The sequence below is a fragment of the Leucoraja erinacea genome, unplaced genomic scaffold (genome assembly GCF_028641065.1).
Source record: "Leucoraja erinacea ecotype New England unplaced genomic scaffold, Leri_hhj_1 Leri_52S, whole genome shotgun sequence".
NCBI lineage: Eukaryota > Metazoa > Chordata > Chondrichthyes > Rajiformes > Rajidae > Leucoraja > Leucoraja erinaceus.
In genome coordinates, this window is record NW_026576432.1 from 758,424 (window position 1) to 785,647 (window position 27,224).

General features: G+C 43.9%; 1 protein-coding gene across 2 annotated transcripts in view; it reads left to right on the forward strand.

The window, feature by feature from the left end:
- The window catches only part of syde2 (synapse defective 1, Rho GTPase, homolog 2 (C. elegans)), a 94,627-nt gene that overhangs the window by 55,372 nt on the left and 12,031 nt on the right, over window positions 1–27,224 (forward strand). For both annotated transcript variants that reach the window (XR_008722947.1, XM_055630777.1), the window contains exons 4-6: window positions 630–756; window positions 13,531–13,712; window positions 20,072–20,303. Coding sequence is in view for 1 of the 2 variants with exons in the window: in XM_055630777.1 (XP_055486752.1) it covers window positions 630–756; window positions 13,531–13,712; window positions 20,072–20,303 (541 nt within the window). In the remaining variant the exon portion in view is untranslated. The remainder of the gene's footprint in view (window positions 1–629; window positions 757–13,530; window positions 13,713–20,071; window positions 20,304–27,224) is intronic.

The following is a 27,224-nucleotide window of genomic DNA, read 5'->3' on the forward strand; positions in this document are numbered from 1 at the left end:
TTCGGTGGAGAGAACATAAACAGTTTGGTTCTGTCGTTTCTAGAGTTTAGAAGAATGAGGGATGCACTCAATGAAACATCGAACATTCTTCGAGTTTGACAGGGTAGATCATGTTTCACCTGACTGATGTTCAGGGTCAGGGGGTCACGGTCTCAAACCGAGCAGTTAGCACGCAGGACAAATGAAAATAATGTTGCTTACCTAGTGGACAAGGAATGTTTGGAATTCTCTCCCCAAGAGGGCTGTGCTGGCTCAGTGGCCGAGTATATTCAGATTGATGAAGTTTGGATGGTAAAATAATCCAGGAGCATAGCTGTCTGCAGAAAAATGCAACTAAGGTTAAAGTTGCCCATTATCCTATAGAATAGCAGTGGAAGCAAGGGCCAAATGACCACCTATGTTTTCATTGGAATTTTGTAATCCCCATTTCAAAAAAAGGTGATTACAAAATCCCCCCCCCCCCCCCCCCCCCCCCCCCCCCCCCCCCCCCCATTCCCCATTCAAAAACAAAAAGTGTTGTTGCACATGACTGTTAAAACATTTCTCTTACTTTATTGGTCCAGCAGAAGTATTTGTAACTGTGATTTTGAAGACAAATCTGTGACTACATCTTGTGCTTCCTCTTCTAGGTTGTGGGCCTGTATCGGCTTTGTGGCTCTGCTGCTGTTAAGAAAGAGCTTAGAGAAGCTTTTGAGCGTGACAGCAAGGCTGTTGGCTTATCCGAAAACCTGTATCCGGATATCAATGTCATTACAGGTAAATGTAATGCTGGTTTGTGCTTACTGTGGCTTTTATAGTGTCTCTAGTGATGGGACACTCAATAGTTATAGGTGTAGACGGGAAACTCCATGATCACAAACAAGATACCAGGATGGTATGATACATTGGTGCTTTGTTATTGCATTATATATTTAAATCTAGATAGAAAAGTTATTAAAGCTCCTAGGTGCTCCATGTATTTCTTTCAACATTTACAAAATCAAAAATACAAACATATTTCAAGCCATTTTCAATGGAGCAACAATGGAAGATTATTATTTTTTTATTAATCCAATCACCAAGTACACCAAGGGCGGCACAGTGGCTCAGCGATAGAACTACTGCCTCACAGCGCAAAAACATACGGTGATTTGTTGGTTAATTTTGCTTGGCATAAATGTAAATTGTCCCTAGTGTATGTAGGATAATGTGTTAGCGTGTTAGCGTGCGGGGATCGCTGGTCGGCACGGGCTCGTTGGGCTGAAGGGCCTGATTCCGCGCCGTATGTCTGCAACAACTTGGGACAGTATTGGTCTTGTTTTACTGATCCAATGTTAATGTACTCCTGAAATCGTCAATTAATATGTGTCCCTTAATATTGTGTTATAACTTATCATTCAACACTTTCAGCTTGTCCTACCGCCAGTGATAATATGTTGTCAACACCATTTCACCTGTTGTAAAGTTTAATGCTTTCCCAGAGTCAATCAGAATTTAAACATTTGAACTGAATCACTCAGGCTTTATGTGGTTTAGTAGGCCTCTGATCCAAATGAGCTTTTACTTTGAATGACTACAAATAGTAATAGTAAGGGCGGCTCGGTGGTGCAGCGGTAGAGTTGCTTCCTTACAGCGCTTGCAGAGCCAGAGACCGGGTTCAATCCCGACTACGGGTGCTGTCTGTACGGAGTTTATACATTCCGTGACCGCATGGGTTTTCTCCAAGATCTTCGGTTTCCTCCCACTCTCCAAAGACGTACAGGTTTGTAAGTTAATTGTCTTGGGTTTGTAAACTTGGTATAAGTGTAAATTGTCTCTAGTGTGTGTCGGTTTGTGTTAATGTGCGGGCATCGCTGGTCGGCGCGGACTCGATGGACCAAAGGTGTAGAGAAGAACTGCAGATGCTGGTTTAAATCAAAGATAGACACAAAATGATGGAGTAACTCAGCGGGACAGGACCTTGACTCGAAACGTCACCCATTTCTTCTCTCCAGAATCTGATGCTGCCTGTCCCGCTGAGTTACTCCAGCATTTTGTGTCTATCTTCAGTGGACTCAAGGGCCTGTTTCTGCGCTGTATCTCTAAACTAAACTAATATAACGAACAGGGTTATCATTACCAATTGCGTTGTTGACCATCATTGTGCCAGCACATCCCATCTCCAATGCTGACTCATGGGACGTTACTTCAGTTTTCCATTTATGGTGTGTTTCTGTGTCGTTCCTTTTGTTATTTCTTCATTCTCAACTTACACGTCAAACATTATCCCTTTTAATCAGAGCAAAAGTGTGGTCGTTCCTCTGGAATTTTCTTGACCATCTCAAAGTTTTTTTTTGCCTTTAGATGTCTGAATGCAAAGACTAATGATGAAGCAATGAGCTCTTTGTAATCGTATCGTTTCTTCCAGCATTTTATTTGTTTTAATGCTGTGGTGATTGTGACCAGAAATTTGTTTCTTTGTTCAACCTATTGTTTTTTATATCAATTACCTTTCAACCTGAAAGAAGTAGGATTATTGTACCATCTGCTGTAGATCTGAGTGTAAATACATACATTGCTGGAAATAGCTGAGTGAATTAAGCAACACTGGTGCAGAGAAAAACATAATTACTCTAATATTGAGTCTGTATAAGGATCTTGACCTGAAACACCGCGTATCAGTCTGAAGAAACATAGAAACATAGAAATTAGGTGCAGGAGTAGGCCATTCGGCCCTTCGAGCCTGCACCGCCATTCAATATGATCATGGCTGATCATCCAACTCAGTATCCCGTACCTGCCTTCTCTCCATACCCCCTGATCCCCTTGAGCGACAGGGAGAGGTTGAGTAGGCCGGGTCTCTATTCCATGGAATGCAGGAGGATGGGGTGATCTTATAGAGGTGTATAAGATCAAGAGAGGAATAGATCAGGTAGTTGCAGCGTCTTTTGCCCAGAGTAGGGGAATCGTGGACATAGGTTCAAGATGAAGGGGAATAGATTTAATAGGAGTCCGAGGGGTAACCTTTTCACACAAAGGGTGGTGGGTGTATGGAACAAGCTGCCAGAGGAGGTAGTTGAGGCTGGGACTATCACATTGTTTAAGTGTGGGCAAGTTGGGCCGAAGGGCCTGGATCCACACTGTATCACTCTATGACTACCCTAACAGGAACGTGCTTTAGTTTACTTTACTTTGGACAAACAGTGCGGAAACAGGACTTTCGGCCCACCGAGTCCACGCCGACCAGTGATCACCCCTTACTCTAATACTATTCTGCACATTAGGGACAATTTACAATTTTTACCAAAACCAAGTAACCTACAAACCTGTACGTCTTTGCGTGTGGGAGGAAACCGAAACACCCGGAGAAAACCCACGCTGTCATGGGGAGCAACTCCATACAGACAGCATCCGTAGTCAGGATCGAACCCGGGTCTCTGGTGCTGTAAGGCAGCAGCTCTACCCGCTGCGCCACCGTGCTGCCCTGACTTCTCTGAATAAGGTGGATGCAGATAATACTTGTGAGAGTTGTTTCTTGGCTGCCTTAGTAAGTGTACAGTGGAGTTCCCCAGGGGTCAGTACTCTGGCTACTGTTTCCATTAATGTATGATAATGGTTTGAGCAGCTGTGCACAAAGCATAGTTTCCAAGTATGCTGTTGACACACAGCTCAAGATGTAGGATCGCAGTAATATATTTCCGGGCATAAGACAGGCTGGTTGGATGCAGGCTAGCTGGCAGATGAACTCTAATGCTGGGAAGTATAAGGTGTTGTATTCCTGTGTGAAGATTGAGAAGAGGCAATGTAAACGAGAGGGCACACATTAAATGGGTACGAGAATTGATCTGGGAGTCTATCGGCACAGTTTGGTTTGGCGACTGCTCTGCCCAAAACCACAAGAAATTGCAGAGAATTGTGGATGTTGCACAATCCATCACACTGATAGGACCATTTTCACACTGGTCATTCCTTCTTCTCCCCTCTCCCGTCCAGCAGAAGATACAGAAGCTTGACAGCATGTAGCGTCACATTCAGGAACAGATTCTTCCCCACTGTTATGTGACACTGAAGTGTCTTCCCCTAAGCTAGCCTGCAGTCTCGATCTCCCTACATAGCTCATTGCAAATCTTTTTATGTATGTGCACTTTCTCCATAACTAACACTATTATAATGTAACACTATATTCTGCACTCTGGTATTTTTCTCTCTACACTATCTATTGTGCTTGCGTTTGGCGTGATTGTATAGTGTGATTAGAGTTGCTGGACCTCTCTTTGAAAGCGACAATATTAAACACTGCTTTATAACACTAGAGCGCAAGGGAACGGAAGTAGTGATGAGCTGGAGTATCGTTTCCAACTGAGGTTTGGGACCTTTTTTTAGCAAAGGTCTAGAAGCAGAGGAGAGTTTCCAAAAGTAGTTTCAACTTTATGATTCCAGGCTTGATGAAGTTCAGTGAAGTGGACAGTTCAGTAAAGGCTAGCTTGTTCTACGTGGGGCTGAGGAGGTTGCATGGAAATGTGGTTGCTATTTCAGATCATGAAGGCTCATGGACCAGGTGCCTGGAGAGAAACTGTGTTGCCATTCATAAGATATGGACAGAAGGTGATTATCAAAAGTGACATGAGTATTTTTCTTATGCACTGGTCAGGGTTGGACTGCAATGTCAGGGGGTATGGTGAAGGCCAATTCAATTGTAACTTTATGGGGGTTTTTTTAAAGCCAAATTTGTATCTGGAGAGAGAATTTGCTGGGTTATGGGTGAGGGTTGAGAGCAGGACCAACTGGGTTAGTCATCGAGCCAGTATGGCTTAGATGGGCTGAATAGGCTTGTGTAATAATTCAATGATGACTATCACGTTTTCTACTGCACGAAACAAATACTCATGCAGTTAATTTCAAAAGGTGTGGTCAAGTTTTAAGCCAAACAGGAGGAAATAGCATCTGTTTCCATTAAAATTCCATTAAAGTGGTAAAAACTTGATTCAATGAAGCTAAAAAGTGGTCAAAATTATTGGCTGACAATTTTAATATTTCTTGGGTTAATGGACTATATTTATAGCACATCTCAAGTTATAAGATTTGAAAATAGCTTTCCTAAGTAATGCAATTATTATCAATATTATGCCACTTGCATTCAGAACAAGATTTGGGATTGCTGATGAACTTGTCTTCACCCTGTGCATGTGTTTCTTAGTCTGACTGGGTGACCTGTGTGAGCGATGGGGTTGATTCTGTCCTTGTTGTCACCTTTCTTGCATGTGCATTATCTGGTTATTTAAAAATAGCATTGGTTATTTGACATTCCAGGAGCAATAATGAAATCCAGTTACGAAAAAATGCATAACAGCACATTTTGGCGCCACGTACACTCAGACAGGGCAGAGTTCAGGTAATTGACCTTTTAAATGAAAGATCCCTGGGGTAGTTGACAGGCTGTGACCCTGGAATGTGAGCCTATATCATTAAACACAAGAGGGATCAATTAATGCCAGCAGACAGCAATATTGCCGCTGACTAAAAGCTTATTGTTGTTCTGGGCAGATTGTGAAAACCGAGCTGTTTCTTTACATTTTTGAATGCTGAAAACATTTTTGCCATTTCACAATTTAGCCAGGAAGAGGCAAGTCAAGTAATGTTAAAGGCTACCACATCTTTCATCAGATGTAGACACGAGGAACTGTAAATAGATGCTGGAGTAACTCAGCGGGACAGGCAGTATCTATGGAGAGAAGGAATGGGTGACGTTTCGGGTCGAGACCCTTCTTCAGGCCCAGTCTCGACCCGAAATGTCACCCATTCCTTCTATCCAGAGATGCAGCCTGTTCCGCTGAGTTACTCCAGCATTTTGCGTCTACCTTCAATTTAAACAAGGAACTGCTGGACATGATCGAAATCACTGACGCTAAGTTCACCTTTCATTAGTAGTAATAACATTTTACCTGACTGATAGAGGAAATATAACGTTTTAAGCAATGCCACATCAATTACAAAATTGTGAATATGTGGCAGTCAAACAGATGATAAGACCATCAGGGGCGCCGCACGATTGGCAGCCCCACCAACAGTCTGTTTGTTTTGTCGTCTTTTTTTTAAATTTTTAGTGTTGTGTTAGAAGTTTGAAAATGTTCTCCGGTTTGTTTTATGGGGGGGGGGGGGGGGGGGGGGGTTTCTTTTCTTCAGTTTCTCACCTTGCCGGAGATGCGATTGTTTTCCGGATCCCATCTCCTGTCGCTCTGCGGCCTACCATTGATGGAGCTGGGGGCCTCCTCGGACTGACCTTGAGCCCCACTGCGGGGCGTGGACTTAACATCGGAGCCGATCCCTTGCCTGGGAACGCTCCAACCGCGGCCTGTGGACGTTACCGTCGTGAGCTTGTAGTCTCGGGAGACAATGGATGTCGGGAGCTCCAACGACCCAGAGGTTCGACTAGGCCCGACGTGGGGTCCAATCGCCGGCGCGGGGGAGCTGGCATCCTCCCGTTGCAGGAGCTGATCGCCCTGATGGGGAGGGCCCAAACGCCGCTGGCTACGGGAGTTAAGATCGTCCCGTCAACGGAAGGCTCGAGGCCCCCGATCGCAGGTGAACAATGAAGGGAAGAGATTAGAAGTTTTTTTCACATTCCAATCACAGTGAGAAATGTGGAGGAGTCACTGTGGTGGATGTTTATGTTAAAATGTATTTTGTGTATTCCGTTGCTTTTTATTGGTACGACTGACTTGGCAAAACATACTTGGCTAATAAAGTATTATTGTAATTGTAATATAAGATAGTAGAATTTTGTCATTAGACCCTATGCGTCAGCTCCAACCTTCAAGATCATGACATCTTCTAATCTCTGTCATTTTCCAGCACTGTCCCCACATATCACTTGGTTTCCTTACTGCCCAGGTTGAGCAGATGCAAAGGGTCAAATGACTAAATTCCTATCATGATTGACTGCCAATATTTTGATGATACAATGTCCAAACCTCTCCAACTATCTGGCACAGCTTCTTCCCCTCTGTTATCAGACTTCCGAGCGGTCCTTTAATTCACCTCTACCCCATTGGACTTTGTCTCTGGAACCGATGCGCTACAATGATGAGAACTATATTCTGCACTTTGTATCTTCCCCATTGCTCTATCTAGTGTACTAACAGTAAGTTTGACTTGATTGTATTTATGTTTAGTATCTGATCTGTTTGGATAGCATGCAACACACAGCTTTTCACTGCACCTCGGTACCCACGACAATAATAACCCTAAATCTAGAGAATTCCAATCTAATGGGAAACCGAGGCAGGTTTGTAAAGAATAGACTGAGCCAGTTACAACCATGAATATCCATAAACTAGTGTAAGATAACAAGACAGTCAAGACACGAGATAAGTAGATTTAAATTAAAAGGCTGCTTGTAAACATCTGCTAGGAAAACAGACCAATGGATCTACAGACCTGAGGGATTAAATGGCATGTTCATATGCTCCAATTAGCTGCGGTTTATATTTCAGCATTACAATGCTGCAGTATTTTGCCTATTAATTTTGTCTGTAGTATCATGAAGCAGCAAATGAAAAACATGCCAATGATTTGTCCTTGCTTAATGGGATAACTAGCTCCAACCAATAATTTGCAGTCCGTTCATATTCAGTACCTTTGGTAAATTCAGAAGTGAAAAGTCTTCTGAGCTGAATAATTGCATGTGTTTAAAGTTTCCAAATACAGGTGCACAACCTTTTATCCGGTGTTCCAGAAACCGAAAAGCTCCTAAAACCGGCCATTTTTTCCAGATGTCGTCTGCGCACCAAAGCTCGCGTTTGGCGCCAAACTTGACCCAAAACGACCCACGGTCAACCCAGGTCTGTACTACTGTAGCGGCTGCCTCCTCCCTGGAGACCGGGAGACGCTTAAACATCTGTAAATCATTGCTTAAATGTTAGTCAGTTAGTTTGGAGGGCTTTTATGTGAAGGGGGGTGAAGGTCAGCTCCAACTTTAATTCTTAGTCCCCTACCTGGTCGGAATCTCGGGGAGCGGTCAATGCCTTACCGGTCCCCGTGCAGTAAGCGCCGCAGCGCTGTGCCCGGTGGGGCAAATGCAAAGGGCGGCGCCAGACTGTAGCTCTGACCCCGGTTTGACTCTACCCCTGGCTGCGAGGCGCTCCAAATCCAGCGCTATCCCGCGCTTCCGGACGCCCCAGCTCCGCAAACGTCCGGAGTCGGCAGCGTCGCAGCGCTGGGAAACCAGCGGGGAGCGGGCAATGCCTTACCGGGTCGCCGTGCGGCAAGCTCCGGAGCGCTGTGGCCGCCGACACACAACATCGCGGAGCGTCGCTGGATTTGGAGCCGCGCAGCCAGGGGTAGAGTTTTGTATCGGGGTTGATAGCTCCAACCGGCGCCGCCCGCGGCCGGACGGAGCCCCCAACTCCGCGGCTCCAAATCCAGCGACGCTCCGCGATGTTGTGTGTCGGCGGCCCACAGCGTTCCGGAGCTTGCCGCAGGCGACCCGGTAAGGCATTGCCCGCACCCCGCTGGTATCCCAGCGCTGCGACGAATATCCGCCGACTCCCGACATTCCAAGAGCTGGGACGTCCGACCGAGATAAGGCGATGGATTTGGAGCCGCGCAGCCAGGGGTAGAGTTGCCGGGGTCGGAGCTCCAACCGGCGCCGCCCGCGGCCGGACGGAGCCCCCAGCTCCGCGAGGTTGGGAGTCGCCGACCAGGTAGGGGACTAAGAATTAAAGTTTCCCCCTTCACCCCGACTCCACCACCACCACATAAAATCCCTCCAAACTAACTGACTAACATTTATGCAATGAGTCTCCCGGTCACCCGGGAGGAGGCAGCAGCTCCAGACTTTTCAAGCCGCCCGCGCTACCTACCTAATCTACGCTAAAAATCTTCCATTCTGAAATCCGAAAATGTCCGAAATCCGACAAGTGTCTGGTCCCAAGGCTTTCAGATAAAAGGTTGTGCACCTGTACAACTTTGTGACTCAGCCGATGTATACATTTTGGATAGCTTCAGTCTGTTACGCGTGTAGGCTAAAGTGATGGCAATCTGTGAAAGAGATCAGGATACTTCTTAAAATCTTCTGCAGATTGACTGTATAATACAGGTACATTCACCTGTTAAGTTGGCAAGCCCATGATTTAATTTAATTTAGAAATATCGAAATTTGTTACAGCCGAGATTCTATTTCATGAGGTATTTATCACTTCAAAATTACTGAGTAGATTGTGATTTTTAAACATCTAGTAATGATTGAGTTTTCAACCAATAAACTGAGTTGCAGAGTGAAGTGGCAATCAGAGAGTTGCTTATTTGACCCAAACATGGGTGTAATGCAGAGAATCCTGACCCAGAAAGTGATTGGTGTGGCATTCACTTACTTGTGATCAAGTTGCCTGGCTCCCTTCAGTTTTCACTCACATGTTGATTTTGCCAACAGACACGTCGTGGCGTTTCTGCATCATGCCAGCATTCATTAATGTAAATCTGCTTGTCAGAGTTAGCTGTGTGGAGTTAACAGTTCAGTGAGTAAGAAAAACGAGAGAAGCAATTAAATGGATCTTGGGTTTAAGTTGCTGTCTAAATATGTTTGTTGCAGAATGTGACTGAGAGGGTAAATCAGGGTTAATTGACAATTGGTATTTTTTTAAGAAACATAGCTGGGATGGAACAAAAAGCAGCTGGTTTTCATGGGCCAATTAAACTTGGAGAATGATATGCTGGAGAGTCTAAAAGTTCATTGTGGTTCCTGTGCTTGTGTGTTGAACTCATTAGCCTGACTCTTGACTTTGTAATGCCCAGGTCCATTTGTGAAATCTGTTCCAGAAATTGGAACTGTCATTAATTATTTTTCCACTGCTGTCTGTGAAAGTAAATATAACCTTCCTGAAACTTAGATATTTTGAAATTATTGCATAATTATTGATTTCACTTGAAAGAAATATAAATAATTCTGAATAATTTTCATGGCATTTCCATCATCAGGGAAGCAGTGCTGAAAGCAGTTTATAGAAGTCTCTATGTCTCAGCGAGATAATTATTGGAGAAGGTTCTTAAGGGCCTGTCCCACTTACGCAACTTTTCGGCGACTGCTGGCACCTGTCATAGGTCGCGTAAATTTTCAACATGTTGAAAATTCAGCCGGGACCAGAAAGATGCTACGACTCTATGGGTGACTGAGGAGACGACTCACGACCATACAGGCGACACCCTGGTGATATGTCGCGGGGTGAAACCTGTACTGTCGTGAGTAGTCGGCCAAAGAGTCGTATCTTGTTCTGATCACTGCTGGATTTTCAACATGTTAAACATTTTCGGCGACCTGTAACAACCTATGACGGGTGCCGGCAGTCGCCGAAATAGTCGCGTAAGTGGAACAGGTCCTTTAGGGACAGGATTTACTTGCAATTCAAAAAGCATTAGACATTAGGTATAATCAGCATGACTTTATTTTGCGGAGGTCCATTCTCACAGACTTAATTTGGGTTTTTTATGTGATAAAGATGGTAAGGGTAGTTCAGTGATGTTGTCTACATGAACTTTAGGAAGGCATTTGACAAGGTCGGTCCCTCATGGTAGGCTGGTCCAGAAGATGGGATTGATGATGCATTGGTATATAGAGGACAGAGGGTGGTGGTGGAGGGCGGTTATTCCGGATGGACGTCTGTGACTAGTCATGTCTGCAAGGGTCAGTGCTGGTACCTCTGCTTTGATTTGGAAGAAAATGTTGGTGGTCTGATGAGTAAGTCTGCAGACAACATAATAATTGGTGGAGTTGTGGATCGTGAGGAAGGTTGTCAAAAGATACAGCAAATTAAAAGGCGTAGATTTAAAATGAGAGGGGAAAGATTGAAAGGGAACTAGAGGGGCAAGTTGTATTTTACGTACAGGGTATTGGGTATTGGAAGTAAGAGGTGGGTCCTATTACAATGTTTCAAAAGCATTTGGACAGGTCCATGGATAGGAAAGCCTTGGAGAGCCCATGGGCCAAATGCAGGTAAGTGGGACGAGATGGGGAAGACATCTTGGTTAACATGGATGACTTGGGTTGTTGACCTGTTTCTATGCTGTACAACTATAACAATGAGAAAAGATTGGGACGTTATGAAACACAAGCATCATTAATGCCTATTGGTATTTGGGAGGAATAGAACACTGAAAGGAGCAGCAACAATATTGAACCAACTGCGGAGTGCCAGCAGTTCATCTGTTTGCACCAAGTTGGGGCTTCCTTTGCTAAGAGCAAAGTCCCAAGCGCTCGGCAAGCTTGTGTTCCGAGGTTGTGCTTCGATGGGGAGGGGGGGGGGGATGCTAGTTGTTGCTCATCACTAGGCACCGAATCCTACTGGAAATTCCCAGGTATGGCATGGATGGAATTGTGTGTTGCTCTTGTGTTGATATGACTAAAGCTGCTGTTTGATGCTGCCCTGGTCTCTCATAATTTGAGTTGTTGCCTTCAAAAGAGAAAGGAGAGAGCAAAGGCCTTTTATGCCCAACCATTTATACTGTGGAATGAAGATTGAAATACTCTGAAGAATTCCACATTTAAAATTCCATTAATAGGATGTAATATGAAGTATTCATTTGTATTAAAGTACTGTACATCTATTTACTGCAAACAATGGCAATTATTCATATCAGTCTGTTTGCTGGAAGGATTCTCTACACTGCCAAGATTTGATACATTTATATCAAATGGAATTTCCGGATAAAACTTCAAACCCTTTCTCTTGCTAATTTTCACCCCACTTTATTTATATCAGTGCTGGCTCATTCACTGCGTCATTGTCTCCCCAATCTGGGCACGTCTTTACATGAAACGTTGAGAGTGTGCATTGTAGCTGGTTATCTATTCACCAACTGATGCTTCTTGATGTGAATGTTTAATAGGTTGTTCCGGTTAAAGATCGGGTGATATCCTCTGTCGATTTCTCCTACAGACCCAGGAAGTTGAAGCCATTGGCATGGTTATTCACTGGCTCGGCACCAAAGAACAAATCTGGAACCTTGTATATGACAAGTCACTTGAGGGCAAAATTAAGGATGCAGTCTGTCTGCTGTAATAGGAAAATTACATTTCTGCAATATTATTTCTATATGTTCACAAGTTCACAAATTATAGGAATAGAATTAGGCCATTCGGTCCCTCAAGTCTACTTGGCTGATCTCTGCCTCCTAATCTCATTTCCTGCCTTCTCCCCATAACCCTTGACAACGGTTCTAATCAAGAATCTGTTTGTCTCTGCATTAAAAATATCCACGGATGACTTCCACAGCCCTCTGTGGCAATGAATTCCACAGATTAACTACCCTCTGATTAAAAGTTGGTTTTATAACTAATGTTATGATTATTAGTGCTAGTTACATTTTAAAATCTAAAGCCCTTCTCTTTAACCTTATCATGAACTTTGTGCTCTTGTCATCGTCAGTTCTGTGCTTCTTCTTGGACTTTATTTTAAACTAAACCGTGTTACCCAATGCAATTCTAAACTTCTAACCCTGGATGCAGGTCCCACCATTGGCAGCAGCCTAGGCATCACACTGGCAAATGTTTTCATTGAAGAACTCTGTATCCAACTTTGTTCCTCCTCCTCCTCCTCCTCCTCCTCCTCTTTTCACCCTTTCAAAGTTTGGCACAGATTTTGGTCAAATCTGAGAGCTGATGTGAAAGCACCTTTTTCTTTGCAGTTTCCACCTCTGTGACTTGCATAGAATAGTTTACTGTGTGAACCATGCTGTATTCCTGTATGTTAGAGAGCATGAAGATCTGATGTTGTTTAGATTTCAGGTTGAGCTTTGTTATTGTCATGTGTACCGAGGTACAATGAAAGCTTTGCTTTGCGTGTTGTCGAATTAAATCAGATAATACCGTCAAGCCGAACAACAGATAGATAGAACAGTGTATAGAATAAAGTTCTCAGCACTGTGGCTTAACAGTTGCAGAGAAAGTCCAATGTTTGCAGTGAAATAGGTTGGAAAATCGGGACTGTTCCCTCGTGTGTAGAAGGACCGTTCAGAAGCATGATAAGACGGTAAGATGCTGTTCCTGAATCGGGTAGTGCGCACTTTTACGCTTCTTTATCTCCCTCCTGACCGGAGCAGGGAGAAGGAAGAATGACCGGGGTGGGAGAAATCTTTGATGAAGCAGTCTGCGTTCCCGGGACAGATTGAAGTGTAGATGGAGTCAATGGTGAGGAGTCTGGTCTGTGTGATGGACTGGGATACACACACAACTCTGCAATTTCCTGCATTGCAGAAGCACCTGGCTTGAGTGTTGCTTTAGACATTGGCATTTTCATATTGGCTTCCTCTGTCTGTGTTGCAAAGGAAATGATCAGTGCCATCTATAGTTTATCATATTTATGCTCCATTAGGATTTGTTTTACTGAATTATTTATGGAAAGCACTCCAACTTTTGCTCTACACCAATGTTGCCCATTCTATCACCGTGTCTACTCTTTTTCTTTCACACAGTAATCTATTTGTTTTCCTAGTCCCGCGCCATGGACGATTATTTGTCATTCATAAGACTTAAACAGGCGTAAAATGGATGGTCACGTAGCTTTGTGTTTGCTTGTCCAGGTGTGCTGAAGGATTACCTGAGGGAACTGCCATCGTCGTTAATAACTAAGCAGCTGTATGAAGCGGTTTTGGAGACCATGGTGAAGCAACCCCTCAGGATTACGTCCTCTGGTTGTGAGAATGACCTGAGTGACTGTGAATACACGGCCAGCCTCTTGGACTGCCTGCCTGAAGTGGAGAGGGTAAGCATGAAGAGACTTCTGGAATTCACACTATTTGTACAACTGAATCATGTTTTGGTGTAACAGAATGCACCCGATTGTTGTCCTCTAGATATGGTATATTACTGGGCTATGGCCACATTATTGGAACATATACCCTTTCGTTATTTAACGTTACTTAAATGAGTAATCTCCACTAATCGGCCAAATATTGCTGAAGATGTAAAAGCATAACTTTAAAATAGCATATTGTAGCAAAGTGTTGGTCTGGCGGTCAGTATTGACAGATTGTGAGTTAGATGAGCCTGCTTGCAGCGATTATAACCAGTGCCTCATGCTCACCATCCATGCCACTTTCCAGCAGGGCCACCAGACGGCCTTTGGTGCAACTGCCTCCTGCCCGGCCACCTTGTTCACTGCAGGCGTGTGATCCACACATGCTTTGTCACAGTCTTCATCTTCTATGTTCATGGAAATGTGAAGCCAATAATCAGGGGGGCTTTTAATCTACAGTCAGCGGCTGTAAGGCAGGGGTCGGCAACCTACGGCCCCCGGGCCGAATGCATGGCCGAGCGCCAAGCTCTGGCGGTACCACATCTTGCGCAAAGCCACTGGCACGGCCGCGCGCCTACTGTGAACACGTTTATGAAAGAGCTGCAGATGCTGGAAAAATCGAAGGTAGACAAAAATGCTGGAGAAACTCAGCGGGTGAGACATGCAAGGATTGCATGAGGCTGCCTGACCCGCTGAGTTCCTCCAGCATTTTTGTCTACCTTCTGTGAACACGTGATTTGATGCCTGCCATCCGAGGCAGGATGGCAGCAGGATCTATGTGTTCAAGTGACAGATGTGGCCCGCCACCCGCTCACAGACATGCGTCCCGGCCCCTATGCAGAACAAGGTTGCCCACCCCTGCTGTAAGGTGAACTGTAGAAGTATATAGAATTATGAGAGGCATAGATAAGGTGCACAGTCAGAACCTTATTCCCCCAGGGGGAAAGTGTCAAATACCAGAGGGTGTAGATTTAAGCTGAGTCTAAAGGGAGTTTACAGTTCCAGTTTTTTACACTGAATGTGATAGATGCCTGGATCATGCTGTCGGGAAGTGGTGGAAACAGATATGAGAGCAATACTTAAGAGGTATTTAGGCATTGGAGAGATTATAGATTACGTGCATCTTACATTGGCGGCATGGTCAGCACAGACACCCTGGCTGAAGGGCCTGCTCCTGAGCTGTACAATTCTGTGGTCAATTCATTTGTTAGTCCAGGTTATTGAATTTTGTTTTGAAACGACAGTAGATTCAAATAATTAGCCATTCCATTGTGTTTTCAACTGAAGTCTCGTCTGATGGCTGCTTTCCAAGCCCACAGTCAAATGAACTTGCAATGATCAAAGCTTTATGATATCTATGATGTCAAAACATCATGTAGTTTAATAACATTTGACTTTGGTATTTGCTTATCAAGTTGCATGGAAAGTTCTGTCAATGTTCACTTGGTGATGAGAGGCAAAACACAAAGGGAAATATTAAACTCCTTGATTTGTCTCCAGAAATTCTATGAAATGTTGTGCACCATAGTTGGCAGTAATGCCCACTTTAAATCCGCTTGTTGGACTGTGCCTTGGGGGGAATTCTGTTTGGTTGTTTTAAAAACATTTTGGAGTTAAATATTTGAAATCACAGAATACTGGAATAACTCAGCGGGCCAGGCAGCATCTCTGGTACCTGTCCCGCTGAGTTACTCCACCATTTCGTATCTACACATATTTGAAGCATAAAATGGTTTACTCCAAGTTTCAGCAGAATTGATTTTTTCGCTAAATGGAAAAGGAAACAAAGAGTAGGGATTAACGGGTCCCTTTCAGAATGGCAGGTAGTGACTAGTGGGGTACTGCAAGGATCAGTGCTGGGACCGCAGCAATTTACAATATACATCAATGATTTGGATGAAGGGATTCAAAGTAACATTAGGAAATTTGTAGATGCAAATGTTTGGACACGCTAGAAGCAGGAAACATGTTCCCGATGTTGGGGGAGTCCAGAACCAGGGGCCACAGTTTAAGAATAAGGAGTAAGCCATTTAGAACAGAGACGAGGAAACACCTTTTCTCACAGAGAGTGGTGAGTCTGTGGAATTCTCTGCCTCAGAGGGCGGTGGAGGCCGGTTCTCTGAATACTTTGAAGAGAGAGCTAGATTGCTAGGGGTACTGATTGGGGGATGATCAGCCATGATCACATTGAATGCCGGTGCTGGCTCGAAGGGCCGAATGACCTACTCCTGCACCTATTGTCTATTGCCTTTTGTCTCAATGCAGTGACTTGAAATTAACACAAACCAACCTCCCTTCCATCGCCTCCATCTACACCTCGCGCTGCTTCGGCAAGGCCAGCAGCATCATCAAGGACCAGTCTTACCCCGGCCAATCCCTCTTCTCTCCTCTCCCATCGGGCAAGAGGTACAGAAGTGCGAAAACGCACACCACCAGATTCAGGGACAGTTTCTTCCCGGCTGTTATCAGGCAACTGAATCAACCAACCACAACTAGAGAGCGGTCCTGAACTACTATCTACCTCTTTGGTGAGCCTCGGACTATCCGTGACCGGGCTTTACCTTGCACTAAACGTTATTCCCTTCTCATGTATCTATAAACTGTAAAGGGATCGCATCTAATCATGTATTGTCTTTCTGCTGACTGGTTAGCACACAACAAAAAACTTTTCACTGTACCTCGGTACACGTTACGATAAACTAAACTGAACTGACTTTCTAGTAGTGTCATCTTCAAACTGTTATAACTAATACTTTGCCACCTGGATCATTTTGCAAAGGTGTCTTTAAGCTTGGTGTTCTTGGAAGCCAAGAATGGTAGATAGTCACTGAAGTGGTAACGTCACGCTGAAGACTATTCCTGCCTCTGATTATTGCTCTTGGCTTCTCATTCCATCAGATGCGGCAGCATGGTAAATACGTCTGTCGTATCCTAGCAAATACAAACCTGATTCCTTCCACCATCTAAATGCAAAATGTTTAAAGAAAAATAGGACATCTTGAGATTTGTAGAACAGTGTGTCATATCGTCTGTCCCATTGGTGAAGGTAACTTTAGGTAACTGACCAACAAGTGACCAGCACATTCCACTCTCTCCCCCAATCCCCTCCCTTTCTTCCCCCCCCCCCCCCCCCCCCCCCCCCCCCCCCCCCCCCCCCCCCTTCCCCTGATCTCAGGCAGACTGTGCTGGTTTCTTCCCCATGTTCCCTCCACCTGAATCGTTTCCAATCACTACACAATTTGCAATTTTTCCATCTGCGAATTTAACAATCTGCAACTCTTTATCCTTTTCGGGCTTACACCTGTCTTTTCATCCCTGACCTTTGTCCAACAATCTGCCTGTCAAAACCCCCCTCATAAGGTCATAAGGAATAGTAGTAGAATTAGGCCATTCGGCCCTTCAAGTCTACGCCGCCATTCGATAATGGCTGATCTATCGCTCTCTCTTAACCCCATTCTCCTGCCTTGTCCCTATAGCCTCTGACACCTGTAGCAATCAAGAATCTATCTCTGCCTTATAAATATCTATGACTTGGCCTCCACAGCCTGCTGTGCTCACTTGTGTTCACTTATTACAGGCCATGCTTTGGCTTGCCCCTCTTCAGATTTCTTTCCCACTCACCTGTAATCAGTCTGAGGAAGGGTCCTGACCCGAAACGTCACCTAACCATCTTCTCCTATCCCGCTGAGTTACTCCAGCTCATTGTGTCTGCCTTTGGTTAACGTCCTTGTTCGAAGGCATGTGTTTGCTCTGCTTGCTTCCATTCCTTTGATGTAATATTTGCTATTCTCCAATACTCTGGCACTACCCTCCACATGGAGAGATGATGAGAAATGTCTACACTATTTCCTCCCACATGTTCCTCAGAATCTTAGGATGCATTCCATTCACACCCACTGACTTGCCTACTTTCAGTTCAGTTCAGCCAACCTTTCCCGTATCTTGTGTAGGAAATAACTGCATTGCTGGTTTACGCCGAATATAGACACAAAATGCTGGAGTAACTCAACGAGTCAGGCAGCATCTCTGGAGAAAAGGAATGGATGATGCTTCGAGTCGGGACTGAGGAAGGGTCTCGATCCGAAACGTCACCCATTCCTTCTCTCGATAGATGCTGCCTGACCCGCTAAGTTAGTCCAGCATTTTGTGTCTATCTTCTTTCTAGTATCTTCATGCTATCGATATTTTACACATGCAGTGTCTTCTCCTTTCTCCTCATTCATTCTTATTTTGAAGTTGAAGACATCTGTTGAAACATCTTGCTAAATATATTGTCTCATCAGCATCCATGTGCAAGTTCCCATTTTTACCATTAAAAGCCCCCTCTTCTCAGCATATGTAGGTTCCCATTAATGTTCGCAGCTAACTTTTTTTCATAACTTTTATTTGTCTATTATTTTAGTCTTCACATCCCCTCTGATTCCATTGTAATGTTGTGCCTTATTTTTGTCAGTATTTATAGCCTGACAATTGAAATATAGGACTGTACAGCACAGGCACAGGCCCTTCAGCCCACAATGTCTGTGCTGAACATGATGTCAAGACCAACCCTTATCTGCCTGCACGTGTTCCATATCCTTGCATTCTTTGCAGATCCATGCGCCTGTCCAAACGTCTCCTCGTTGAGTTACTCCAGCATTTTGTGTCTCCTAAATGCCACTATAGTATCTGCCTCCACCACTACCCCTGGCAGTACATAAACTCATTAGTGATAAGAGCAGAATTGGGTAATTTGGCCCATCAAGTCTATTCCGCCATTCAATAATGGCTGATTTCTCCTTCCCTCTCAACCTCATTCTCCTGCCTTCTCCCCATAACCCCGTACACTTATACTAATCAAGAATCTATCTATCTCCGCCGTCCATATCTCCATTGACTTTGCTTCCACCGCCGTCTGTGGCAATGAATTCCACAGATTCATAAGCCTGTTCATGAGCAGCCCTTTTCTTTACTTCACCTTCCCTCGTATCTCTTTTACTATCCAGTGTGCTTTGCACATGAAGTGGGAACCTTTAAGTTTGCTGCTAATGACATGCTGTCATTGAAGCCAAGAGGCCTGTGGTGTTTTTACAGACCTTACAGTGCACACTGCCTGTCACATTATTGATGTGTTTTTCACTCATCCAGCTCAAACATTCTTATCACTTGTTTTTGTTCCTTTGCATTCTTTGGATACCAGCAATAATCTGAAATTGACTTGGATAACTTTCTGGAACGAAGGATGTGTTGGAATGTAGCTACTATAAGTGGCTTCCGTTTCTGCCAGCATTGCAAACACTGACCTCTTTGTACAATAAAATTAAACTAGCTTAACACACACTTCAATATTTAGTTTCACCCTGTCCACTAAAATAGGATATGTTTGAAGTGAGCACAGTATGCAAGTTGTGAGAGAAAACTCTGTTTTCTGTGTTATAAAATTGCTTATATAAAGCTGGCATGTGAACTTAAAAGAGGTTATTGCATAACTGTGGCTTTTTTGATTTGAAGTCGTCGACTTGTTTTCGAGCCTTTAAAAGGAAGTCCTTTTAACAGCATTGGATGGATAACTTCTGCCATGAAGTTCTATTTGTGCTCATTTATTTAAAAAATGAATATGTGAAGTGAAGCAGGCATTTATTTGGCATTCATGTTTGTTACTAAATGGAGGCACAAAGAACTGCAGATACTGGAACCTTCAGCAAAGCACAAAGTGCTGGAGGAACTCAGCAGTTCTAACAGCATCTGTGGAGGAATGGACTGGGTTGATACCCTTCTTCAGACTGATTCAGCAGGGCAGTTACTAGGAGGACCTTTCCCCTTGCAGAAATAACTAGTAAGTATAGTTTCAGAAAGGAATATCCATTTAAGAGAACTTCACTGAGAATCCCGAATCTCTGTGACGTTTCACAGAGTGCTGGAGTAACTCAGCGGGTCGGGCAGCATCTGTGGAGAACATGGATAGGTGACGTTTCACAGAGTGCTGGAGTAACTCAGCGGGTCAGGCAGCATCTGTGGAGAACATGGGATAGGTGACGTTTCACAGAGTGCTGGAGTAACTCAGCGGGTCAGGCAGCATCTGTGAAGAACATGAATAGGTGACGTTTCACAGAGTGCTGGAGTAACTCAGCGGGTCAGGCAGCATCTTTGGAGAACATGGATAGGTGACGTTTCGAGTCGAGACCCTTCTTCATGTATGTTCAGTTAACCATATTTGGGGTGTGTGTACCTAAACTGCCACTTGCATAATATGGTGCTAAAAGCAAGATGTTTTGAATGCCTGGGTTTTATTTAGTCCTCAGCTTTCCTGCTTTTAGCATCCATTTTGTTGTTCTCTTTACCCATAGGCAACACTGAAGATGCTGCTGGATCATCTGAAACTTGTGGCTTCATTCCATGAGGTCAATAAGATGACGTGCCAAAACTTGGCCGTGTGCTTTGGGCCAGTACTTTTAAGCCAGAGGCAGGAGGCTTTCAACCATAGCAACAGGGTCTTCATAGACTCCGAGGAGTTGGCCAGTGCCTTGGACTTCAAGAAACACATAGAGGTGTTGCATTACCTGCTTCAACTGTGGCCAGGTGAGGGGACATTTAATTGTACCTATGTGGCTGGAGCAAACCAAGTTTCTAAGATACTTTCTAAAGTAAGTAACTTTATTGGCCAAGTATTCGCATACAAGGAATTTGCCTTGGTGCTCCGCCCACAAGTAACAACATGACATACAGTGACAGTTACGAGTAATGAGTTCATAAGTGATAGGAGTAGAATGAGGCCATTCGGCCCATCGAGGTTACTCCACCATTCAATAATGGCTGATCTATCTCTCCCTCTCAACCCCATTCTCCTGCCTTCTCCATGTAAACCCGTACTAATCAACAATCTGTCAATCTGTGTCTTAAAAATACCCAATGACTTGGCCTTCACAGCGGTCTGTGGCAATGCATTCCACAGATTCACCACCCTGTTCTGTGCCGGAAAATTAATGGTGTACTTTAGGCATGATATAATCTCATCTATATCAGTGGGGTGGAATATTTTATGACACCATTGAACCAAGCGATGCAGATTATTGGATTTCAATGAACTTTGTCTTTTCCATTAGAAGGAATATTGGTGCAGGTTGGATGATAGAACCTTTCAATTGTTTTTTGTTTGGTTCTCACTGGTTTTCATCCCCTTTTAAAATTCACCGGAACCTGGCGATCTCTGGTGCCTCATCCAAGTAATGGCTTCTGTATTGGTTGGCAAGTTTTAAGTGTTGGGAGAACATGGCAGTGAGCAGTAACGGCAGGAGCCTAGGGCGTGGAAACGCTAGCCTCATTGGCCCTTGATGCCGAGGTCAAGCCTCCTGTCAGCACAGCAGAGATGAGTTTACTGGCCAAAGAAAACTGCTCTGATTTATTCATAAGTTTGTGGCGTCACCTGATGGTCAGACCATTTACTGTCGAACCCTCGTGAGTGGTTACGAGGACTGTCACGTGACATCATGGGTTAAGGGGAGTGTCCTGCTTCATCAGCAGATCTTACCTTGAGTGGACCAGTCAACAGGTAGCTGAGCACGAGTCAACACCTTTGCTCAGCATGTTATAGGAGCAGAAGTAGGCCATTTGGCCCGTCGAGTGCTCTGCTACTCAATCATGGCTGATCTATCTTTCCCCCACAACCCCATTCTCCTGCTTTCTCCCATAACCCCTGACACCCATACTAATCAATAATCTATCAATCTCCGCTTTAAAAAGCTATCCATTGACTTTGGCCTCCACAGCAGTCTGTGGCAATGAATTCCACAGATTCACCACCCTCTGACTAAAGAAATTCCTCCTCATCTCCTTCCTAGAGGAACATCCTTTATTTGTCCAAATGACCACTGACGTTATGAATCAAAACATTAAAGCAAGCTGAATTCAACTTTGATTAGCGGGCTATGAATCATTGCATGTCAATTAACGCCATATTCTTGTATTATTCTGCTTTTAAGATGACATTGGAGTTGCATTTTGGCTGTTTCTCTTCTCCCAGTGATTTATTCACGTTGGAGTTCCATCCCTGGACCTTTTAGACCCTAGGCAGTTGCCCCAGTACATCTAATGACGCAAGTACTGTTCTTCGGATAGTCACCTGCCTTCATCTAATCTACCACACAATATTTGAGGGCTCTTCCACCTGAACCATTAACTTTCTCTCTTTCCCCAGAAGCTGAATGTCCTAAGATCAGTGGAAACTGCTGTGTTTTTCCATCATTTTCTGTTATAAAAATAAAGAGTATCAGTTTAATTTATTATCACATGTACAGTGAAAAGCTTTTGTTGCATGCTATCCTGTCAGCGGAAAGACAATACACGATTACATTTGAATTGTCCATAGTGTGCAGATACATGATAAAGGGGATAATGTGTGGTGAAAGTAAGAAATGTTGCTGTAGTAGATAGAGATTTCAAAGTGTGATGTGTGATTGCCCGCTCCACTTCTGTGAGTAGCGAACAAGTAGTCACCCGAGTTGGGCGCCATCTTGGAAACATCCCCCAGATTTACAACAGCTTCCCCAATATAATTGTGATCTCCAAAGACTAATCAATTAAAATGTCATGGGCCAGTTTGTACAAACTTATTTCGGGAAGTTTTGATATAGGTCATATTACATCAGTACTTCAAACAAAGGCAGACAATAGGTGCAGGAGTAGGCCATTCAGCCCTTCAAGCCAGCACCGCCATTCAATGTGATCACAGCTGATCATCCCCAATCAGTACCCCGTTCCTGCCTTCTCCCCATATCCCCTGACTCCGCTATCTTTAAGAAGCCCTATCTAGCTCTCTCTTCAAAGTATCCTGAGAACCAGCCTCCACCGCCCTCTGAGGCAGAGAATTCCACACTCACCACTCTGTGTGAAAAAGTGTTTCCTCATCTCCATTCTAAATGGCTTACTCCTTATTCTTAAAGGCATCTTGTTGCAGGAGGAAATAATTGTTGAGAAAATCCTTTAGCTGCAGTGAAGGCTGGGTGGTGTGAATGTCTGCACTACTCTCTCTATAATTGGAGACAAGATGTGCGATGAGTGTTTGACAGCACTGGGCCTGTGCTCGCTGGAGTTTCGAAGGATGAGGGGAGACCTCATTGAAAATTCCCGAGAAGTGAAAGGCCTGGATAGAGTGGATGTGGAGATGATTGTTCCACTAGTGGGAGAGTCTAGGACCAGAGGGTACAACCTCAGAATAAAAAGACTTACCTTTGGAAAGATGAGGAGGAATTTCCTCAATTCTGCACTGCCCTCCAATATATAGACATAAGGAACTGCAGATTCTGGAATTGTGCGTATAATGCAAAGTGCTGGAGTAACTCAGCAGGTCAGACTCTGACTGAAGAAGGGCTGCCTATCCATGTCATCCTGAGATAGAAACATAGAGACATAGAGATTAGGTGCAGGAGTAGGCCATTTGGCCCTTCGAGCCTGCACCGCCATTCAATATGATCACGGCTGATCATCCAACTCAGTATCCTGTACCTGCTTTCTCTCCATACCGCCTGATCCCTTTAGCCACAAGGGCCAACTCCCTCTTAAAGATGTTGCCTGACCCGATGAGTTACTCCAGCACTTTGTGTTCTGCTCACCATTCAAAACCCTGGCTGACCATGCGGGCTTCCTCTCCACTTCTGCGCTAGTTCCCCATAAATCCTTCACCTATTTCTACATAAATACATACGGACTTGGCCGTGATCACCCTCGGGGGGTGAAGAATCCCAGAAATTCACCCCCTCTGAGAGGACATTCCTACAAACCACAGAATGAAATGGCCCTTATTTGTAGCTTATGTTGTAAAACTGTTTATGGTTATGCTCTTTCTCAAATATTTATGCTTTAGTTCTGCACAAAAGGAATTTTTCTCCAAGCATTGAGAAATAAACATTGCTTTGGCATCTCCACTTTCCCAGTGTAACTGTGATTTGAGCTAATATATCCAGAACTCTAGTATTTCACAAATGCTTTAATAACCATAAATAGTTTTGGAGAATATTCCTGCTTTAGTTGCAACATAAACTGATCTTATGCAGCTAGAAATCACTGCCCAAAATGGAATAGAATTCGCTGTTACATAATTTATGTGAAAAATAAATAATATTTAAAAAATCCCCATTTCTTGAGTGTGCAAGTAAAATGTTTATTACTTCCATTTTGGGATATATGACAATATAATGCTCTTGGCTTGACTCGACACGGCTTTGCATTATGGAGAATTACGTATCGCACCGCTTTCCTGGAATGCAGCGCCCTCTCCCCATAAATTCATAAGTTCCAGGACCAGAATTAGGCCATTCGGCCCATCAAGTCTACTCCGCCATTCAATCATGGCTGATCTATCTTTCCCTCTCAACCCCATTCTCCTACCTTCTCCCCGTAACCTTTGATACTTGTACTAATCAAGAATCTGTCAATCTCTGCCTTAAAAATATCCATTGACTTGTCCTCCACAGCCGCCTGTGGCAAAGAATTCGACAGATTCACCACCCTCTGACTAAAGAAATTCCTCATCATCTTCCTAAAGGGCCGATCCCACTTCCTCGAGTTATTCACGAATTCTCCCGAGTTTTCAAACTCGCAGAATGTTCGTCACAAGTCCGTAGGGGTCCGTGGATATATCGTAGCAGCTCGTTATGCCAGCCATGGGTACTCGGGGCTATTTCTTTACTCGTGGACATTTTTCATCAGTCCACAAAAACGTCCCAACTTACCTGATGCCCCGACTACCTACGGCTGGCATGACGAGCCGCTACGATATATCCACGGACTCGTTACGAACATTCTGCGAGTTTGAAAACTCGGGAGAATTTGTGAATAACTCGGGGAAAGTGGGACTGGCCCTTAAAGGACCGTCCCTTTATTCTGAGGCTGCGCCCTCTGGTCCTAGACTCTCCCACTACTGGAAGCATTCTCTCCACATCCACTCTATCCAGGCCTTTCACTATATCACGGGTCACCTATATAAAGGTGAAAATTCCTGTTTGACAGATTGAATTTTCCACAATCTCTAATGAGTTACTTCCTTGTGTAGGAAAGAACTGCAGATGCTGGTTTAAACTGAAGATAGACATACAATGCTGGAGTAACTCAGGGGGACAGGCAGCATCTCTGGAGAGAGGAATGGGTGACATTTTGGGTCAAGACCCATCTTCCTTTGTGTTTTCACCCAACTCCTTGCAGTCATTCAATGCACAGGAAGAAAATCAGTGGAAACAAATGGGCTTTGTTTTTTTGGATAGGGAATGACAGTGAAAGGATTAATTTTTTTTCCATAATTCCTGCTTTAGGCAATAAAAGGCTTATGTGGTGGAAGCAGAAATATGCATTAACTACAAATGTTAGAGTATCACAATTTGTAGAAACAAGGAACTGCAGATGCCGCCTTACAGAAAAAAAAGACAAAATGCTGGAGTAACTCAGCGGGTCAGACAGCATCTGTGGAGAACATGGATAGGTGACGTTTCACAGAGTGTTAGAGTAACTCAGCGGGTCAGGCAGCATCTGTGGAGAACATGTATAGGTGACGTTTCACAGAGTGCTGGAGTAACTCAGCGGGTCAGGCAGCATCTGTGGAGAACATGTATAGGTGACGTTTCACAGAGTGCTGGAGTAACTCAGAGGGTCAGGCAGCATCTGTGGAGAACATGGATAGGTGACGTTTCACAGAGTGCTGGAGTAACTCAGCGGGTCAGGCAGCATCTGTGGAGAACATGGATACTCAGCGGGTCAGGCAGCATCTGTGGAGAACATGGATAGGTGACGTTTCGGATCGAGCAGCCCCGTTAACTTAAAAAAACGAAAACAAAATTTCCAAGCCAAAAAGAGAGATTTTAATCTCTGAACCTTATTCCTGAATTCATGAATAGATACATATTTCAAATGTAATATACAAAACTGGGAAATTCTTAACTGCCTCTGCATTTTTTAATTTTCAGCAGTGTTGAATTGTACACTTGATAAAAAAATATTTTGTTAAAGTTTGGTAATTTTGGTCATTTAAAATAAATAGTGTATATTGCCATGTGTGAAAACATTCTTGTTTGTTCACTAAGAGATCAAAGTGCACATTTTTCTTTTTTTTTGTCCTGGGAAGAATTTGTAAAAAGTCCTCTAGGGACTGACTTCTGACATTCAAGAACTACTTGTTCAAGAACTACTTTCCAATAATATTTGCAGTTGGGTTATGCACTGAAGGAATTTTCCTCTGGACATTCATTATGTGCATAAACATTCCTGTTGCGTTTTTCACTTTTCAACTGTGCGTGGTGATAATCTGCCCAGGCTCAGCTATTTCACAGATGTTTTCAAGAGAGAGTTAGATTTAGCTCCAAGGGAATCAAGGGATATGGGGAAAAAGCCAGAATGGGGTACTGATTTTGGATGATTCGCCATGATCGTTATAAATGGCGGTGCTGGCTCGAAGGGCTGAATGGCCTACTCCTACATCTATTTTCTATGTTTCTATGTCTTAGTAATCGTAAACAGTTTCTGAGCATATTCCCGCTCCAGAATCTACGCAAGCTGCCCGATCATGTGACTCCCTCGTAAGTAACCAAGGAACAGACTTAAACCACAGTTGTTGATTTTGGGGAAAGGACGTTCCTGCCGTCACGAAGTAGAACTAACATTTTTTTATAAAGAAAGCAGTCTTTCCGTCACCAGTAAAACATGCTCCGTTTAATCCGTCAAATTGAACAACTTCTGATATTTAAGATTTCAGTTCAAATGGTTTGTTTAGTTTAAAGAGTAGGAGAAACTGAAGTAATGTTTGAATACGTTTCTGCTGAAATTATTAGAGATCTTACACATCAGTTTGTGTTTTGCTGGCAGTTCTGTGGTGTGGAATGTGGAACATTTATTGGTGGTTTTAACAGACCTGGAAGAAAGATTGTTCTGGCTCCTAGCCATGTTTATCCACACTCGCTTAAACGTTATGAGACCCATGTTTGAATTCATAGATACATAGAAACAGACAATAGGTGCAGGAGTAGGCCATTCGGCCCTTCGACCCAGCACCGTCGTTCAATGTGATCATGGCTGATCATCCACAATCAGTACCCTGTTCTTGCCTTCTCCCATACCCCTTGATTCCGCTAGCCCTAATAACTCTTACTAACTCTCTTTTGAATGCATCCAGTGAATCAGCCTCCACTGCCTTCTGAGGCAGCAAATTCCACAAATTCACAACTCTGTGTGAAAAAGTTTTTCCTCATCTCAGTTCTAAATGGCCTTTGCCTTATTCTTAAACTGTGGCCCATGGTTCTGGAATCCACCAACATCGGGAACATATTTCCTGCATCTAGCGTGTCCAATCCCTCAGTAATTTTATATCTTTCTATAAGATTCCCTCTCATCCTTCTAAATTCCAGTGAATCCAAGCCCAGTCACTCCATTCTTTCATCATATGACAGTCTCGCCATCCCAGGAATTAACCTCATGAACCTATGCTGCACTCCCTCAATAGCAAGAATGTCCTTCCTCAAA